At 51.5% G+C, this 18,897-nt stretch overlaps 1 protein-coding gene across 7 annotated transcripts; it reads left to right on the plus strand.

The window, feature by feature from the left end:
- The first annotated feature begins 8,487 nt into the window (after positions 1–8,487).
- Positions 8,488–14,031, plus strand: Pheta1 (PH domain containing endocytic trafficking adaptor 1). 7 transcript variants are annotated; one of them, XM_027414068.2, is made up of 5 exons: positions 8,488–8,630; positions 9,820–9,904; positions 10,568–10,662; positions 11,075–11,158; positions 11,995–14,031. In XM_027414068.2, the coding sequence occupies exon 5, from the start codon at positions 12,019–12,021 to the stop codon at positions 12,727–12,729; it is 711 nt and encodes a 236-aa protein (XP_027269869.1). In that variant the 5' UTR covers positions 8,488–8,630; positions 9,820–9,904; positions 10,568–10,662; positions 11,075–11,158; positions 11,995–12,018; the 3' UTR covers positions 12,730–14,031. The 7 variants fall into 7 exon arrangements, with proteins under 7 accessions (XP_027269869.1, XP_027269870.1, XP_027269871.1 ...); XM_027414069.2 differs by having other exon boundaries at positions 11,098–11,158; XM_027414070.2 differs by having other exon boundaries at positions 10,568–10,648.
- The last annotated feature ends 4,866 nt before the right edge of the window (positions 14,032–18,897 follow it).

Genomic DNA, 18,897 nt, shown 5'->3' on the forward strand with positions numbered 1-18,897 from the left:
TTACATTTTTTTCCTCCGAAGGGCAAAGGGCTCCAAGGCCGTTGCTGCGCCCTACATGAGACCCTGCGGTGACAGCAGCGACTCTGGATTTTGTGCTCCTGGGATCCAGCTCCTCCCGCCCAGCGTTGGGGGGGAGGGGGACCGACAAGCCAGTTCCCACAGCTGGCTGGAACTGCCGGAAGCTGGCTGACCACTCCCAGGGGCCCGGCCACCCGCCCTTCCTTCCTGCTGATGGCAGGCAGGGGCACAGGGTCCACCTGCCAGGGACTCAGGTGGCCAGGTCAGAAGGACAGCCGAACCTAGTCTAGCCGATTCTCTAAATCAACGATGTCAGTGACGCAATTATCACCTTAATATCACCCAGGTGTAGTGAGTAACAAGGACAGCATTTAGAGGCTGAGACAGGAGGATGAGTTCAAGACCAGCCTTGGCTACCTAGAGTTTGAGACCTTCCTGGACTTCATGAGACCTCAAATCAAACAAACCCAGCAATACCAATGAAAGTTAACCAGAGCCAAGGGAGTACTAATAAGTCAATGATCCAAGCCGTTCATATTGTTAATATGAAGAGCAACAAACATTAACCAGATAGGACCTGGGGGATGGCACGATAGGCAAAGTACTTGGTGTGCAAGCATGAGGACCTGAGTTCAAGCCCCAGCACCCATGTAAAAGTCAGACAAGGACCAATGGGACTTGTAGGTCAACCAGCCTAGCCCCATCAAACTGGTTAGTTTGGTGAGATACTCTCCAAAATAATAATAAGTAGAAGAAAAGAAGAAAAATCATGTAAGCCCAGTGCCTTTACTCCCCCAGTACTTGGGTCATAGAGGCAATCGGAATTTGGGGCCAGCCTGGTCTACATAGTAAATTCCAGGCTAACTGGAGCCACATAGTGAGTGAGACACTGTATCAAGAAAAATGGAGTGAGAAATTATAGACTGAAATGTACCCACAGCCATAGCCCCAGGCTTCTAGCACACTGCTATGTCCCTAGCCTTAGACTTAGCCAAGAAGGCCTTGAACATTTAATCCTCCTGAGATGACAGCCTATGATGCCAGGGTTGGCTTTGGTTTTGGGTTTTGAGACAGAGTTTTGCTCTGTTACCCAGGTGGTCTCAAACTTTTGATCCTCTAGCCTCTGCCCATCCAGTGCTACGGGTTCACAGGTGTGAGCCTCCAAAACCACCTTGTACTTATCATTTCTAATGTTAATTAAAATGCACAGCTCAACCCAGCATGATGGCTCACATCTGTAATCATAGCCCTCTGCAGCAGAGACTGGAGGATTACCCTGTAGACCAGGCTGGTCTCAAACTCACAGAGATCTGCCTGCCTCTACTTCCCGAGTGCTGGAATTAAAGGCAATCGCCACTACACCTGGCTAGAATTTTTTAAGGTTAAATTTTAAATGTTTTTTGAGACAGAGTATCCCTGATCTGAAACTCTTGATCCTCCTGCCACAGCCTCCCCAAGTACTAGTGTTACAGGCAACGTCCAGCTATCAAGCCCAGTTTCTGTTTTTAGATTTCAACCTTCTTTGTGACCTTGAGCCACAACTGATCAAACTGCACCTGAATTATCAAAACCATGAGACCGTGGAGGAGTATTACCTAGCAAACCACAAAGTGGGAGGGGAGTGCTATTACACAGCAATTGCTAGCTAATACAGAGCTTAAGATGACCCCAGAGTGTTCTTCTAAACTGCTCCTCATACACTGGATTCAGCTATGGCTGAAAGGGCTCAGGAAAACAGCCTTGACTTTAGCCTAACTAACACTTCAGCTGGGGCCTCTTTCTACCAGACACTCAGAACTCCTAAGCCTTATTCCTGAGTTGTGGGTCTGATCTGCTGAGCTCAGGGGCCTGGCACTATCTTTTCCCTCTGTTTCCTCTCTAGGGCTAGGGTTCCCTTTTCTGTGCTCACTGCCCCTTCCATGTGAAAACTGCCATCAGTCCTTGCTCAAGACTAGTCAGGCCTCCTGCTCAGAATTCGGTGTGCCTGGTTAAGGCCATGCCTGCCATGAAGGAAGGGCTGTTTGTTCATTTGTCCTATGCACAGGAGGAAGACTGAAGCCCAAGTGGCCTGACCAAAGTCACACAGCTGCTGAGCCCTTCTGGATTCCCGACTAGAGTGTGACGTTAGAGCCCAGGGCTCCCTCATCTACTGTACCCAGCGCCAGAAATAAAGTCAGCTATAGGAGAATAATTAATGGTGTGCTTAGGTTTGTTTTGAGGCCTAGGCTGTCCTGCAACTCACTAAGTAGCCCAGGCTGGCTGTGAACTTGTAGCCTCGTGCCTGAGTTTCTGGGTTTACAGGTGTGGGCCATCTCGCTTAGATCATGTGGCAATGATTTTGAAGGTTTTCCACAAACTCACAACTTGCTTGGCTAACAACCATATGTAGAAGGGGCTGCCACGCTCCACTTCGCAGAGGAGGAAACTGAGGCACAGAGACGCAGGTTCCCTCGCCAAGACCCACAGAGCGGTGGAATGGCCAGCAGGAACCTGCTCCCTGCTGGCCCCCGGGTATGTTCTGGTCTTGGCTTCAGCCCAGTCCCGGGCAGCACCCCGCCGCAGGGAAGCCGCCCCCTCTTCCGCCAGCCCTGGGAATCTGGTTACTGGGGAAGTGACTCAGTGCCTTGAGGCCCCGCGAGGCTCATCCACTTCCAATCCTAGTAATTAAAGGCCGTAATTGCTCCGCCGCTCAGACTCGGGTCGCCTCCTGAATCCACGAGCTGCGCGCTTCCTGGACTGTAGCCTGGCGACAGTAGGGGACACGAGGTTCGCGCGCCTCCTGCTGGTCATGAGCGGCCGCGCAGCTGCAGCCTGCGGCCCAGAGACCTGGTCCCCGTGGACTGCAGCGCCACCAAGGTGAAGAACGAAGGTTTCAAGCCGGCCTTCTCTCTTAGGGGGTTGTTTTTTTAAAAAAATCGATTATTTGGCATCTCTGCCGCTGTCAGTCTGTCTGTCTGTCTCTCTGTGATACTGTCTGCGTTTGCTGTTGTGTGTGCATGTCTGTTGCTGTTTCTTCTTCTTCTTTTTTTTTTTTTTTGGTATTTTGTCTGTATCTGTGGGTACTGGAAGAATAATTCACTCATTTTCACCTTTCATATAGGAATAAGTTCCTCTGAAGAAAACACAATGAACAGAACAAGTTACATGGTGCCAAGTAAAGCAGATGGGCAAGCCCCCAGCAAGCGACTTAGGATCTTCTCTCCTTCATTTCCTCATCCAAAAAACAAGGATAAGAAATAACCCTAAGCAGAGCATGATGGTATACAACTTTAATCCCTGCACTCAGGAGGTTGAGGGAGGTGGATCTCTGTGAGTCTGAGGCCAGCCTGATCTACACAGTGAGCACAGGCCAGCCCAGTGAGACCCTGCCAAAACAGAAGGAAACCACAAATAAGTAAATAAATACTTTACTCAATTGTACTGTAGTGAAAACCGAGTCAGAGATTTCATGTGGAAGTCTGTTCCACAGTAAGTGCTCAATAAGTGCTATTATATTGTTATTATCAATTATTTGCAAGGCACCAATCTGGTGTGCTCACCAAACAGACTAAAACCCTCCATAGCTCCCCATTACCTCAGCCTCAGCAACCTCATCTTTCACCCATAACCACAGGACACCCATGCCCTGGCCAAGAGACTTTTCTCCTGTCTCCTTCTCCCAGAATTTTTGCCATGCTTTCCATTACCTTTCCCTTTCTTTTGGTCGGCAAACTCCTATACACCCTGCAATGCCACCTGAAGTGTGACCTCCACCTACAGATGGCCCTAGCTCCCTGGGGGTGTGGCTTTCTCTGACAGAGGGTAGGCTGGTCTCTTATGCAGGACTCATTCACTTACCTGACTTCCTGGAAAAACAGAGCTGGTATTCTATTCTCTCTGAATCCTCGAGTTCCCAGGATGAGGCTGATACTTGTTGCAGAGTCATACATGGCCTTCGTATGTCCATCTGCTTTCTCTTAAGAGATCATCCATGCTGCAGCAATGTGTCACACTCCATTCCTTTTGACAGCTGTGTAGGGGCTTCAGGGGTGCAACCTGGTACTACAGAGCCCACCTTGTATGAATGGGGCCTTGGGTTCACCCTCAGCACTTCAGGAACAAATCACTATAGCAACAGTGAATACATGGAGGCAAAATGGCAGGCTGATCAGTGTTGGAAGCTGGTGACCCAAAGCCCAGGCTTCTGAAAGCAGCCTGGGGTCTGTGACCCACCTAAGCCTCAGTCTCCTTATCTATAAAGTGAGGGAGCAAATAGCACCCTCCAGTCCTACACAGGGTCACTATGGCTGCAGTGGAGCACCACAAACAGAAGAAAGCTGGGGAGGGGACAGTTGATTGTGTTTACATTGCCACATCTTAGTCCATCACTAAAAGAAGTTAGGGCAGGAACTCAAGCAGAGCAGGAACCTGGAGGCAGGAGCTGATGCAGAGGCCATAGAGGGGTGCTGCTTACTGGCTTGCTCAGCCTGCTTTCTCTCTCTCTCTCTCTCTCTCTCTCTCTCTCTCTCTCTCTCTTTCTTTCTTTTTTGTGGTTTTTGGAGACATGGTTTCTCTGTAATAAAAGTCCTGGCTATCCTGGAACTTGCTTTGTAGACCAGGCTGGCCTCAAACTCACTGAGATCTGCCTCCTGAGTGCTTCAGACTTAAGGCATGCACCACCACTGCCTGCTTTTTTTTCCCGTTTTTGGAGATAGGGGTTCTCTGTGGCTTGGAGGCTGTCCTGGTACTAGCTCTTGTAGACCAGGCTGGTCTCGAACTCACAGAGATCCACCTGCCTCTGCCTCCCAAGTGCTGGGACTAAAGGCAAGTGCCACCACCACCTGGCCTCCTACAGCTGGATCTTATGGAGACATTTTTCTCAACTATGGTTCCCTCCTCTCAGATGACTCTAGCTCATATCAAATCAACATAAAACTAGCCCAGACATTGTCTCTCAGTGTTTGTGAGGATCTGGTGATAGGGCTGCAAAGCCTCTAACGCAGGACATTCAAGAAAGGACATGAGTGTCCCATCCCCCACACACTCTTTTGACAGGGTTTCTCTGTGTAGCCCTGGCTGTCCTGGAACTCTCTGTAGACCAGGCTGGCCTCAAACTCACAGAGATCCACCTGCCTCTGCCTCCCGAATGCTGGGATTAAAGATGTGTGCCACCACCACCTGGCCTTTATCATGTTTTGTTTTGTTTTTTAACTTATTTTCTGAGTACCTGGGACAGCAGTTCTTTAAATGTTACTGGCTGAGTGAATGACTGGAAAGAAGGAAGGTACTGAACTCAGTATAAAGGGCTGGAGTCATTTGCCTCCTTTAAGAGGAAGTGTGGCCCAGTGAAGCCTCAGGAATCAGAGTGGGCAGCCACGTCTCAGAGGATGTGGGGAGTCTCCTGGAACGGCAGACAGGAAGAGGTCTGGAACACAGGCAGGGCAGGTAGCAGAGGGTAGGAGAAGGGAGAAAGGGAACAGTGTTCGAGTTGGCTGGAGGAGTGGCCTGGGCCAGTGCGGGGAAGGCATTGTGGCTGGCAGGAGCACTCTGGACTTGGTCCTGAGGTGATGAGGAGCCATGATGCCTTTGACCAAGAGAACCGCAGGATTTGTTCTGAGGCAAGCTTCAAAAGGAGCCCTACGGCTGCTGGTGGAGAAGGGAGTCTAGAGCCCAGAGGGTCTGAGGAGGAGAATTGAAGGGCCCTGATGCCCTGAAGAGGAATCACAGTGGTGACATGGGGAAGTAGCTGCAGAGATGGGGGCATGCTGGATTTGACACGTGGTTTGGAGGCAAAACCATATCCGTGGCCACAGCCCAGTGGAGGTTCCCAAATTCCCCTTTCTGGTGTTCCTGAGTCATAATCCCTTCCACCCATCTTCAACCCCAGCCACAAACGTATTGGCTACTCATGGTCAGAGACAGGCTAAGACCCCTAAGTAGATGGGCAGATAAGCAAAATGCATTCTGTGTCAATGATGAGCTGTTACTCAGTCGTGAAAAGGATGGATGCCAACTTCAGCTGCTGCATGAACTGGCCTTGAGCCCTGGAGGGCGAAATGGATGGAGAGGAATGGATGATGCGGAGTCTGCAAATTCACATGTGAAATCCATAGAGACAGAACATTGAGCTCTGCTAGGGCTGGGGAGTGGGGGCTAAGTCTCCCTTTTATGGTGGTGCTGGGAACTGATCCTGGGGCCTCACACATGCAGTCTAGGGTGAGATTAGACTGACTGATGACTGACTTCTGAACACTGACAGCTGACCTGTAGACTGACTGACGACTGACGATGACAGGCAGAGTGATGACTATAGGACGACTGAGTGATGACTGAGGACTTCAGATGGCAGACTTAGTGACTACTGACTGACAGGACAGATTGAGGACCACTGACGACTGATCAACAACTGACTATTGATTGAACAGTAAGGACTCCCTTTTTTCTTTCCTCCCTCAGGAAGGCTGGGCCATCCCTCCCTGCCTGGGGATCCCACCAGGGCCTCATGCACGCCAGTGGACTCCACCTTTAGGCCCCTGGAGATTTTCCAGGGCCGCTCTCATGTTGAAGTCTGTTTGGCATCAGCGTCAGTCTGTAGTGTGAGGTAGAGTGGGCTTTATTTTTCACCATGGATCCCTGCCTGCTCCAGTTCTGTCTGGTGACAGCTACCCTAGACTCCTAATTCCCTTCCAGGCTCTCCCATTGTATCCATTACTCAGGCCCATTTTAACTCCTTTTCTGAGTCTCATACTCCACACAGAAGGCATCAACAAACTGTGCATACATCTCAAAAACAGACATGAAATTTACCCACTCCCCACTTCTGCTGTCCCATTGTCCTCAAAGTTGCCATCACAACTTGCTCAGATCACTGCAGAAGGCTCATGCTTGGCCTCCAAGTCTTTCCCCTTGCCCTACAGTCCCCTAAAGATTGCATCCCAGATCAAAGTCCTCCACAGGCCAGGCATCATAATGCATGATGTCAGTCCCCCCAAGTTGGGAGGCAGACAAGATGCTCTCTGTGAGTTCGAGGACAACCTGGTCTACTACATTTTTTTTTTTTTTTGAGACAGGGTCTTGCTATGTACTTTTTGCTTTGCAGCTATCCTTCTGCCTCCACCTCCCAACTGCTGAAATTACAAGTGTGTGCTACCATGCATGCCTGAAAGCAAAGTTTTCCCCAATTTCACAGGGTCCCATGCAATGTGGTCTAGTAAAAGCCCACAGCCCTAACTTCTTTTTCCTCCACTTGCAGCCTGCCTGCTCTGGGCCAGGTGGATTTGCTATTTGGGGGACACCCTTCCTGCAGGTCTCCCAAGACTCTCACACATCCTGCTAAGTCATTGCTCCTCAGTGGCAGTTCCTGAGAATTTGTCTTACCACTGCCCTCCCTCCCACTCTTGCCGATTCTTTTCCTCACACCACACACTTTTAGAACTGTTTATTGATTGACTCCTGCCTATTTCTCTCTGGGTCAGGCTGCACACAGTAGGTGCTGGTGAGAGGATGTGAAATGAAGCAGGGATCCTCGTCAGTCCTGTTTTGTTCTTGTCCTCAGGCTAGGAGGTCCCAGGGTAGGAAGGTAGAAGGAAGTGAGGAGGAGGCAGAAAGAACAGGAAGTGAAGGATTCTGGGAGGTGGAACTGTGTTATTTTGGGAAGAGGAGGAAACTCTAGCAATTTCTACTAACTGAGAACGCCTGCAGTTGGGTCACACCCTGTGAATATTACACTTGTCTTTATATTTTACGGACAAGACTTGGAAGCCCAGAGATGCTGAGTTACTGTTGGGACAGCACACAGAGGTGTAGTGGTTCGGTGGACCTCCAACTCTGCTCACTTCCAGAACTTTCCGTCACCCCTGGGACAAGCATGCAGATGGCTTGGTGTCCTGCACATTTACAAAACAGACCTGTGTTTTGTAACCATGGGTTAAACTTTATTTATTTATTTATTTATTTATTCGTTTAAGAACAAGGTCTCCTTATGGGAGTCCCAGCTAGCCTGGAACTGGATATGTAGACCAGGCTGGCCTTGAACTCAAAGAAATCCACTTGTCTCTGGCTCCTGAGTGGTGGGATTAAAGGTCTGCACCAGCACACACAGCTCTTTTTACGTTTTTGTGGGTGTTTGTGTGTGAACACATAGTGTTCACTTGTGGAGGTCAGAAAGCAACTTGTGGGAGTCAGTTCTCTGGTGCCTTGTACATTGTAGGTCCCAGAGATTGAACTCAGGTCCTCAGATTTGGCGGCAAGCGTCTTTGCCCGCTGAGCCTTCTCGTAAGCTTTGCGTTACCTTCTGAAACTGCACTAGTTTTTGCTCGGCTCAAACCCTCCGTTTTTTCTTGGACAGAACTCTGGCGACGCCTGACACCAGCAAGGTCCCTTTAAGAGTGGTTTCCAGGCTGGCGCGTGGGGGCGTGGCAAATCCGGAGGCGGGGCCTGTGGGGACTGGCCAATGGGTGGGCGTGTACGGTTCAGGGCGGGCCCCTCCAGGGCGGGGCCGCTCAGGGTTAAAGGGGCGCCCGCGGGTCGCCGCAGCTCGGCCGCGGGGAGACAAAGCGCGCTCTCTCGCCGCCGTCCATCAAGCGGTTCCGGGCCATGGGACGGATAGACTGTGGCGCGAGACCCGCAGCCAGGTGGGACCGGGCGGGCGGGCGGGGACGGGGAGGAGGATGGGATCCGGGAGGCCATCGCACGGGACCCGCCCGCGGCCTCCATCGCGGCCCGGCCGCACACAGTCCAGGCTTGCGGTTCTGCGGTGGTGCCCTGCCTCAGTTTCCCTCGAGTCCTAGCTCTGGAGCCAGCCATAACCCCTCGAATGGTGGACCCGTCACTCGTCCTAAATTTTTGATATTTATTTTTATTTATGTGTGTGGAGGTCGGAGGACAACTTGCAGGAGTCGATTCTTTGCTACTACCATGTGGTTTCTGGTCATTGAACTCAGGTCAGAAGACTTGGCGGCAAGCGTCTTTTTATCCGCTGAACTGTTTTGCCAGCCCTACCATTTTTATGGGTTTTGTTTTGTTTTGTTTTTGAGACAGGGTCTTGAGACTGTGTAGCTCAGGTATGTAGAACTGGCTGGCCTCTAACTCACAGAGATCCCACCTGCCTTTGCTGGGATCAAAAGTATGCGGCATGTGCCTTTTTTGTTTGCTTGTTTGTTTTGTTTTTAAACAGGGTCTTGCTATGTAGCTCAGGCTAGCCTCTACCTTCCATGTGCTGGAATGACAGGTGTGAGCCACCACGTTGGGTGCTATGCCTACTTTAGAATACTTTCCCTATAGTTTGTCACAGACTTTCTGTATTATCATCTTCTGAGCCTCCTTGGAGCCCACTGAGGCAACTGAGGTTTGGGAAGTGGTGGTGACTGGTCTTCCACCCTGGACCAACTTGGACAGGAATTTGGTTCCTAAAGCATCGTGCCTAGACCCTGTTGATTCATTAGTGCGCTCTGAACTTGAGGGAGAGCAGGGTGGTTGGAAAATGGGGAGCAGTTGCTCCAGGTGGGGTGGGACTGGGAGCTAGAGCCTGTGTCTCAGCCTCATTTTCTTTGCTTAGCTGGAGCAGGCAAAGTTCAGGGACCTGGCTGGCCTTTTTGTCTGCCAGTGACTTTGGGCTAGGGTGGCCCCATCTGAGCAGTCAGGGTGAGTGGCTGATGGGCAAGTTTTTGTCAGTCTTAGTGGGATAGAATGGCCCCAAGGTTAGTGCCTGTTTCCTCTGAACCCTGTTCTTGGCCAGGTCAGTTTTTCCATCATGAACATATGATGGGGACCACCCCTTGTCACGGCGCTGTCATGTTGACAAAGGTTTGCTTTGTCCTGTAGGCTCCCAAGAGTACCTGCTACACACTGGGCTTTCAAATCCAGACAGAAAAACCCTCCCCTCCTGGAGCAGGCATGAATGATCCAGGTAATTTCCAGCTGGGATGCAGTAGTAGAATTGTGGTTGGAGGATTGCCCCCCCCCCCAGTGGTGAAAGCCTGCCTTGTGGTAGTGAAGGACACCCCAGGCAGAGAGTAACAGCCAGGGCAAAAAGTGTCTGGTGCATTTGAGGGACAGAAAGGAAGCCAGAGTGGCTGAGGTCTGGTGACAAAGGCAGGCAGAGGTTGGGAAAGGAGCTGAGATAGTGGGGAGGAGCTGTGAAGTGGGTAGAAGTTACAGAGATAAGGGTACCTTTGTGGGCTCAGGGGAGGAGGGCCCTAGGGAGGTGTTCTTACCTTGAGACGGCAAGATAGGAAGGGGCAAAGGTGAAGGCAGGAGACAGCTGTAGAGCCTCCTGCAGTGGCTCTAGCAAACATAGACCTAGAGATAAGGGAGTTAAAATGCTATGGCTTTGGAAGACTGAGTGGGGGAGGGGCAGTGGTGGAAGTGGGGAGAGGGCAGGGGGAATCACCTGGCCTCAGTGATTAGATGTGGAGGCGAGAGGGACACCAGGGGTTATTCACTGAGACAGAACCGACTAGAGGGAGGCCAAGTACTCTGTTAACAGCAACTGTGGCAGAGGGCCTGATTCCCTGGATCCCGGTCTCATTGCCATAATCTTGACTTAGACAGTTTTGTTCTCATTTTATAGATGAAGAACTAGAGGTCCAGAGAGGCTGACTGTGTGCATGGAGGTGACCCAACCTGGGAACTGAGCTGACCTGTGAACCCAGTGAGCAGAGCACGGTGGGCATGAGGAACTGTTTAGGAAAGGATGCACAAATCAGTTAGTTATGCAGAGAGAAAACAGGCTTAGAGAGGGTGGCCTTTAATCTCAGCACTGGGGAGGCAGAGGCAGGCAGATCTCTGAGTTTGAGGCCAGCCTGGTCTATAGAGTGAGTTTCAGGACAGCCAGGGCTATACAAAGAAACCCTGTCTCAAAAGATGGGGCAGGGGGGTGAGGGCGGGGACAGCTGATATAAGAAGCCATACAGCACAGGGAGGCAGAGTGAGCACTAAAATACACTGCAGCCTTCAGGGGCTGACACCCCAGCCCCCTCGCTCTGTTGGGACAAGAAGGTCTCAGTCTCTAGCTCAGCAGGAAGCTGTCCCTGGCTGCAGTGTAGGTGGCATGAAAATACGTTGTGTTGTTTGGCAGCCGTTTCTCCTTCCACCTGTCAGGTGGCACAGCCTGGCCCCACAGAGCCAGCCACCACCCAGACCTTATTTTTCCCGACTTCCGGTAAGTGCCTGCCACTCAAGCAGAAGGGGTGGACATTAGCTGAGAGCCTACTGCATTCCAGGCTCTTTGCATATGTCTCTTGAAAAGTATGGCTGCCATCTGAGAGCAAGGCCAGGCGGGGGTGGGGGGTGGGGGTGGGTGGGGTGGGGGCGGACACAGGGGGACCTCCTCCAACTGGCCACACTAGTAACCTGTGTGACACCTCCCTATAAGTCCTTCTACCTACCACTGCCCCGTGTGTACTTTTTGGGAGGTATGTGTTCGAGTGCTCTGTCCCTCCCTCCCTGTCAGACTGGGCCGAGCCTGTTTTTTATCTAGGTTATTTTCTAACAGTTGCTTCACCGCTCTGAGTGTGTTTTCCTCCTCTCCTCCCCTCCTCTGACCCTCGTCCCTCACAGCAGTAGTTTTTCACCACAGGGCCTTTGTGTTCACTGTCCCTGCCATGCTCTTCTTCATGGCTCCCACTCTCACCAGACAAACCAAGGCTGAGTCACAGGGCTGGGACCTCCAGGGACCAGCAAAGATGCTCTAGCCAACTTGTTTTGTGACCTTGGCTTTGTGGCTGTTTCCTTCATGTGCCTCTGTTTCCCCAACTGCACATGGAGGCAACCATTGCCGAATGACGATAACCTGTGCTAAGTGTCCAGAGAGTTCTGAATGCCTAATGTTCTTTCCTGAGTCCAATGGCAGCGGGAGGGCTCGGAGTGTCCATGTGAGACTTGGGTTCGAGTCTTGTCTCCTTGTGTTTACTGGGGGCCTGGGGTGGGTGTGGTAGAAGGTGATGGCTGGTGGCCCCGGAAGTGGTGATGTTAGGAGTAACATCAGCTCTGGTGCAGGGGACAAACACAGGCCGTGCGGCCATGAAGCTGAATGAGCGAAGCCTCGCCTTCTACGCGACCTGTGATGCACCGGTGGACAATGCTGGCTTCCTGCACAAGCGTGGTGGGCGCGGGGCAGGCTCCCACCGGCGCTGGTTTGTGCTTCGTGGCAACATGCTCTTCTACTTTGAGTCGGAGGCGAGCCGAGAGCCGCTGGGTGTCATCCTGTTGGAGGGTTGCACGGTGGAGCTGGTGGATGCCCGGGAAGAGTTTGCCTTCGCTGTGCGCTTTGCCGGTGGTCGTTCTCGGTCCTATGTGCTGGCAGCCGACAGCCAGGCAGCCCTGGAGGGATGGGTGAAGGCCCTGTCTCGAGCCAGCTTCCACTACCTGCGCTTGGTGGTTCGTGAGTTGGAGCAGCAGCTGGCAGCCATGCGGGAGGGAAGCCCTGCCAACACCTTGTCTGCCAACCCAAATCCAATCTCGAACCCGAGACCCAAGGAGAATGGCCGGGCAGTATGGAGCGCGCTGCCCGAACAACCCACTGCAGCCCCGAAGCGCCCACCGCTCCCACCCCGTCGAAGGGCCTCTGCACCCAACAGGCCCTTGGCATCCTTCGCCCAGCTACATGAGCACTATGGACGGGAGGTGCGGGCCCTCAGGAGCCAGTGGCGTGGAGGCCAGGCTGGCCTAGCTGGCCTGGAGGTCTGGCATCGTTCTAGCTCTGGTGGGACTCATACCCAGGACCAGCCTTAAGGGGCCTACTGGCTGTGAGGGAAGCCTGAGTTCAGAAGATCCTAAGTACAGTTCTGATTGTACTCAAGCCGGGCTTTCAGGGGACACAGGACATGTGACCTAGAAGACCAGACCTCTGGGGTCAGTGGCAATTACTGCTAAGAAGAACCTGGGACCTCAACATGCTTCAAGAGCTCAAGGAACTGGTTTCTAGAGAACTCTGCCCCAGGACAGCCCTGGAGCTGGCCACAGACAGGCCCATGGGGCCCAGGGTCTACCTGGTGCTGGGCCTCACAGGGATCAGGAGGCCTGGGCCTGGTAGCTGCTTCCTGGGCTGCTCACATGGGCCTGAAGTAGCAGGTAGAAGGTGGAGCTTGGATAGGTCTCCAAGTCCCCTGGCTTGAAACCAGCTGAGGCAGGACTTTGCCCGGCCTTGGCCCTGCAGGGCCTTTGAGAGCCACCTGACCTCCAATCCCGGGCTGTGGCCTAGCTTCCTCGAAGGCTCACCTGGAGGAGACAGACACCTCCACTGATTCCATGCCTGCAGGGGGAGAGCCCAGGCACTGCTCCCTGCCACCCAGATAGCCAGTGGGCCCTCTCTGCTGGGTCCATTCTCACCACAGTGCTGGCTCTCTTCCAGTGTTGGGTGGGACAACCTGCCCCACCTGGGTCTTGTTTACAGTCCTCTTCAGTGCCCTGCCCTGGGGACTGGAGGACACTGTCACTCCAATTTCTGTATCAGATGGACAGATTTCACCCTGGCCCTGATCCTCTGTCCTGGGAGGCCTTGGGTTGGGGTTCTGAAGGTGCATCTGCCACCAGGGCCTCTTGGCTCCCTGCTGGCTCAGGGGCCAAGGCTTGTCTGTGGATTTTACTTTGAAGTATATAAGGTATTGCATTTTCTTTTTTCAGCAGTGAAGATTAGTATTCGTACTCCTCTCCTTGTTACTGTTGGCTGGCTGGATAGTATTGTCCCCAGGGTGCCCAGCCCTAGCAGGAGACACACTGACGCCTAGCTGACTTGGCCTTTACCTCTTACTCTGTCCCCTGAACTCTGCTGTCTGCACAGGTGCCTCTGGGGACTTGGTCCCTGTCTTTTCACTCTCCCACTGGGTGGGGCTCAGGATTTATTGCTGGAGGGCTGAGGCATAGACTCTAGTCTGGGTTTACAAACTCTAAAGGTACGGGGCAGAAGGTGAGGGCAGGGGGAGAGAGGCCCGCTTTTCCCAAAGCACAAAGATCAAGTCCAGCTGATTCTAGGGCTAAGAGATGTCAGTCATGGACAGGGTACGAGGGCCAAAATAAAAGCTGGCTAAGTAATGACTGCTTGTATTTTTTCCTTCTCATAGAATCCACAGTTGATATACCTCATGGGCCCTAGAAAGGAGATGACTGTGTGTCCTTCAACCAGGCAGTCCCATCACCTTCTAGGGAAGACACTGGCCTCATCTTGTAAGGGGGGGGGGGGAATGGAGGCTCAAAGAGGTTGCTAAGGCCACACAGCTGGAGCGTCAGCTGGGACGTCAGCCTCTGACCCAGTGGCTGGTGGTACCCTCAGGAAGTACATGGAGGACCGCAGGGCTTAAGAAAAGATGGGCAGATGATTGACATGTGGGCAGGCCGCAGCCACCTGAGGGTTGGGAGGGATGAGAAATGGGAAAGGGTCCAAGCCTGATGAGGGTCTCGGTGTGCATATTTGTTCACAGTGACACTATTTACGACAGCCACATGCAGGCAAACCTCAGATCTATGTAGAGGGGATGGTGGGCATGCGTACCTGTGGGCCTGTGATCTCAACGGATGAGGATGGCTGTGATATCCAGATTTAGGGTGGTGAAGAGAGGGGCAGCCACACTGGGTGGCTGGCTGAGTGCTTCCAGAGCCTTGCTTGCCTGGTAACCTGTCATCCCCACCCTGGGCCCACGGGGTTGGAACTTTAAGGCAACAGGAAGGCTGCCGGCCTCAGACTCATGCCTCAAGGCTGCAGGAGAGAAGCATTCAGGGCTGGGAGCCACCAAAGGTGGGCTGCTTCATACAGTACCTGTAGCCAGAGCATTCAAGCACTGGTCTCCAGTCACAGCTATTTCACAGACGAGGAAATGGAGTCCTAGGTACCTGATGAGGGAGAAACCAACACAGGCCTGGCTGCCTGGCTATTCAGCTGGCCTGTGGGTGCCTCACAGTAGGTAGGTTCACAGGCTAGCTCCCAGTGGGTCACCTTGGACAAGGTCACTTCTGCCCAGCCCTACTGCTCTTGGGTCTTGGGGTGGCTTCAGCATCTGGGTACTGTGAAGGCCTGGTTTCTATAGTAACTAACCCCACCAAGGCTGTAGAGGGCCAGGGCAGTGGTGGCACACATACATGCCTTTAGTTCCAGCACTCGGGAGGCCAACCTGGTCTACAGAGCAAGTTCCAAGACAACCAAGGCTGAATAGAGAAACCCTGTCTCAAAAAAAAAAAAAAAAAAAAAAAAAAGGAAAGAAAGAAAGATGGACCCAGCTGATGGGGGGATGAGGGAGGTGAGGGAGCTTATAGTTATTCATTGGGGTTCCTCACAGAATGGAATGGAAGGTGCTAAACCAGGAGAAAGGAGGTGGGGGAGCGAGTCAGGGCAGGCAAATGGACTCACCTAGCTAAAAGTGCAGATCCAAATGCAACATCCCCTGCCTCATGCCTGCTGTAGCTCCCCAGTACCCTCAGGAGAAGCATGCTTTCCATCGTACCCCATGGAGCTTCTCAGTCAGGTCTCTCTCCTTCCCATGCTCCCCTTCACCTGTAGGCTCCTTTGGCCACTTCCTGGTGGGTCCTTAGCCCCACCATACCTTTTTCATTTGCTTCTCCCTGGACCCCTTTCTATCGCTTGTCATAGTTCATTTTGTAATGGTGTCCTCCTCTCCATGAAGAACTTCTGGCCCCATGTCTCATGCCCTTCCTTCCTCTACCAAGGCACAGAACATGCAGTAGTCACTAAATAAATGCTAGCTAGATGAACCTGTGTCAGCTCACCCCCCATTCAGCTCACTGCTCTGTTTTGCAAACCAGCTTCCTCCAGGAAGGTCTCCAGGTTTTTCAGTCCATGCTGATCCCTCTGCTTTCCCTCCCCCAGCTCAGAATTCTGTAGTTTGTTATTTTCCTATAATTTTCTACTTAGGGGCAAGGGACAGCTGACATGATGTCAATACTGGTGATTCACAAAGGAACCGCAGTCCCCAGAGCTGATAAGACACTAGCTCATTTAGGGCCTCACCTGACAGAGCAGACCTGCATTCCCTGAAGGGGCCCCAGGATATGGATATTTGACTAGGTTTTATTTTTGTTTTGAATTTTCAAGCAAGTATTACTGTGTTGTCCAGGCTGTTCCCAAATGGCTAAACTCACGAATCCCTGCACCTGAGCTTCTTGAGTAGGAATACATCACCTTGTCCTATCAAACTCAACTTTCCTAAGGGTGGTGACCTGGGACTAGAATGGCAGTCTCCAGTAATTGGCAATTCACAGCTAGCTACCCGGTTAGGAAATGTATAGCCATCCCCACTTTACAGCTGGGGAAACTGAGGCATGGAGAGGTTCTGGCATTCTCTCACGTACACAAAGCTCTCAGAAGTGGGGCTGGTATGGAAACCAGGCAGTCTGGCTCCCTGACTCAGAGACACCTGGGCCAGCCTGCAAGGTCACCCTTCATGGGACTACTCCCATTATTGCGTCCCTACCCCCATCCTGTGCTGCCTGGGAGCCAGCCTTTGGGATTCAAGCAAGTTCTCCTAGCCACAGTGGGGATAATGAGTCAGAGCCCTCCCCCAGGAGGATGTGTGGAAACCAGGGGTTGTAGAAGGGTTTACCAGTGAACCATCTGAGCCGATGCACATGGCTCTGGTTCATGGATGAGTGATTGTTAAAGCACGAGACAAGATGACCCCCCCCCCCACCTTCAGACGACAGTCACATGGTTGTCAAGCTCCTGGTTCAGGCACTGGACAGGTGTACCCGTGCTCCACACTATTCCAAAACACCACCCCAGAATGCACTATGATTCATTGTTGCAACACCCCACTTTACAGATGTGGAAACTGAAGCCTGTATTACTATCTGGGAGTGGGCAGGGCTGTGCTGGTCTGGGGAAGGGTCTTTTGGTATAGACTGACTCCCCACTCCATTTATACACTGGCTGAGAGTTGTGGTATAAAAGCAAGATCCAATCTTGACCCCTTGTCCCAGGCCCCAGAGTCCAACCTCCCATCCTTTAGGCCACACTGGGGCTTCCAGTCCCAGGTTGTCTTCAGAGCAGCTGGGATCCTACACTCTGTTACCAACCAGATGCTATAGTACCCATTCAGGCCATTGGCAAGGGACACCATTCCTCAGATAGCCGTTGTCACAACAGATGGTGGCCTGGTACAGCCATAGTTTTCAGAAGTTGGTATTGGCATTACTTAAGGGACACCCCCCATTGATTGCTGGTACTCAATTAAAAAAAAACAACAGTATTTGCTGGGTATGGTGGTGTATGCCTATAATCCCAGCACTCAGAAGGGAAGACTAGTTCAAAGTCAACCATCACTACAAAGTGAGTCTGAGGGCAGCTTGGGTCTCATAAGACTCTCTCAAAACCAAATCATGTAGCCTATGGTGATGGTACATGCCTTTAATCCTATTGCTCAGGAGGCAGAGGCAGTCAGATTTCTGAGTTCCAGGCCAGCCTGGTCTACACAGGCAGTTCTAGGCTAGCCAGAGCTATACAGTGAGACCCTGTCTTGATAAATATATAAACAAACAAGCAATCAAATCACCCTAATCTTTAAATATATGATTTTGAGCTGGTGAAGCAGCTCACCAGGTAAAGACGCTCAACCATGCAAGCCTCATGGCTCAAGTTTGATTCCCTGGAACCCACAGAGATAATCAACCCTGGTAAGTTGCTCTCTGATCTCTGCACACGTATCCACACTCACACACAACACAAATCCTAATAATAATGAAGAAATTAACCCCAGCACTCAGGAGGCAGAGGCAGGCAGATCTCTGTGTGTTCCAGGCCATCGAGGCTATATAGTGAGACCTTGTCTTAAAAGACAAAACAATTGTTCACACCTTTAATCCCAGCACTTGGGAGGCAGAGGAAGGTGGATCTCTGTGAGTTTGAGGCCAGCCTGGTCTACAGAGTGAGTTCCAGGACAGCTAGGGCTGTTACACAGAGAAACCTTTTCTCAACCCCCTCCCCAAAAGCAACAAAACAAAATACACCACCACCAAAACCCCACAAAACAAAAACTTAAAAAACCCTCATTTTGTATGACACCCCTGAGGGTCAACTCTGTACCCATCTTGCACCCCAGCTCCAGAACAAATGGGGACACCCAGGATTATTATACAATTCTGTATTTAGGGACGTGTTTACAGAATGTGTCGTGTCCCTTTTGTAAAATTTTAGACAAAGTTCATCAATCTCTCATAGAAACAGTTTGTGTGTGTGTGTTTTCTAGTTTTAAACCGTTGTAGGATGTGAACTGGATGGATCTGTTTGCAGGTCCGTGGGCTTCTGCATTTGTTTTTGTGTGCAAAGGTCATACCAAATCCTGTCACACTAAAGCCACGGTGAACTCTGCTGAGTCACATCGATGTATGGCATGGATCACCTCAACCTGTAGTTTTAAGATGAAAAGTGGCAGGGTCTCCCTCTGTTTGTGTGTGGCAACGGAGGTGGCAGAGGCCGAGACAGGCTTCATTTGTCCCAGAATGGATTTTTTCTGGAAACTCTCATCATGGTTCCCTAGTGTCAAAATATAAAAATACCCTCCTCTGGATAAAAATGTATACAGTGGAAAACTTCTTGATGCATAGCCAGGGTTATGTGTGGAAAAGGGGCTTTCCAGGGCCTGTCTGATGTCTACTGTGTGCAGCCTGGCTGGGTGCATGAGAGTGAGAAATTCCGGAACATTATTATTATTTTTTGTTTTGTTTCTGGTTGTCAACTTTTTGGCTCACATGATTTCAAGATAGTCACTGCATTGAGGAGCCATTTGTCCCTCGAGCACCGAATGGCAACAGAGATGGCCACACATTTATCATCATCACCAGTTCAGCTTCCACAGTTTGGACAAAAGGAATAAAAGCAGGAGGGGCTCAACAACCGATGTGATATGGAGGCCATCGAATCCCACGGGACCTCTCTCCCCAGAAATCACAATATGT

The sequence above is a fragment of the Cricetulus griseus genome, chromosome 4, assembly GCF_003668045.3.
Source record: "Cricetulus griseus strain 17A/GY chromosome 4, alternate assembly CriGri-PICRH-1.0, whole genome shotgun sequence".
Taxonomy (NCBI): domain Eukaryota; kingdom Metazoa; phylum Chordata; class Mammalia; order Rodentia; family Cricetidae; genus Cricetulus; species Cricetulus griseus.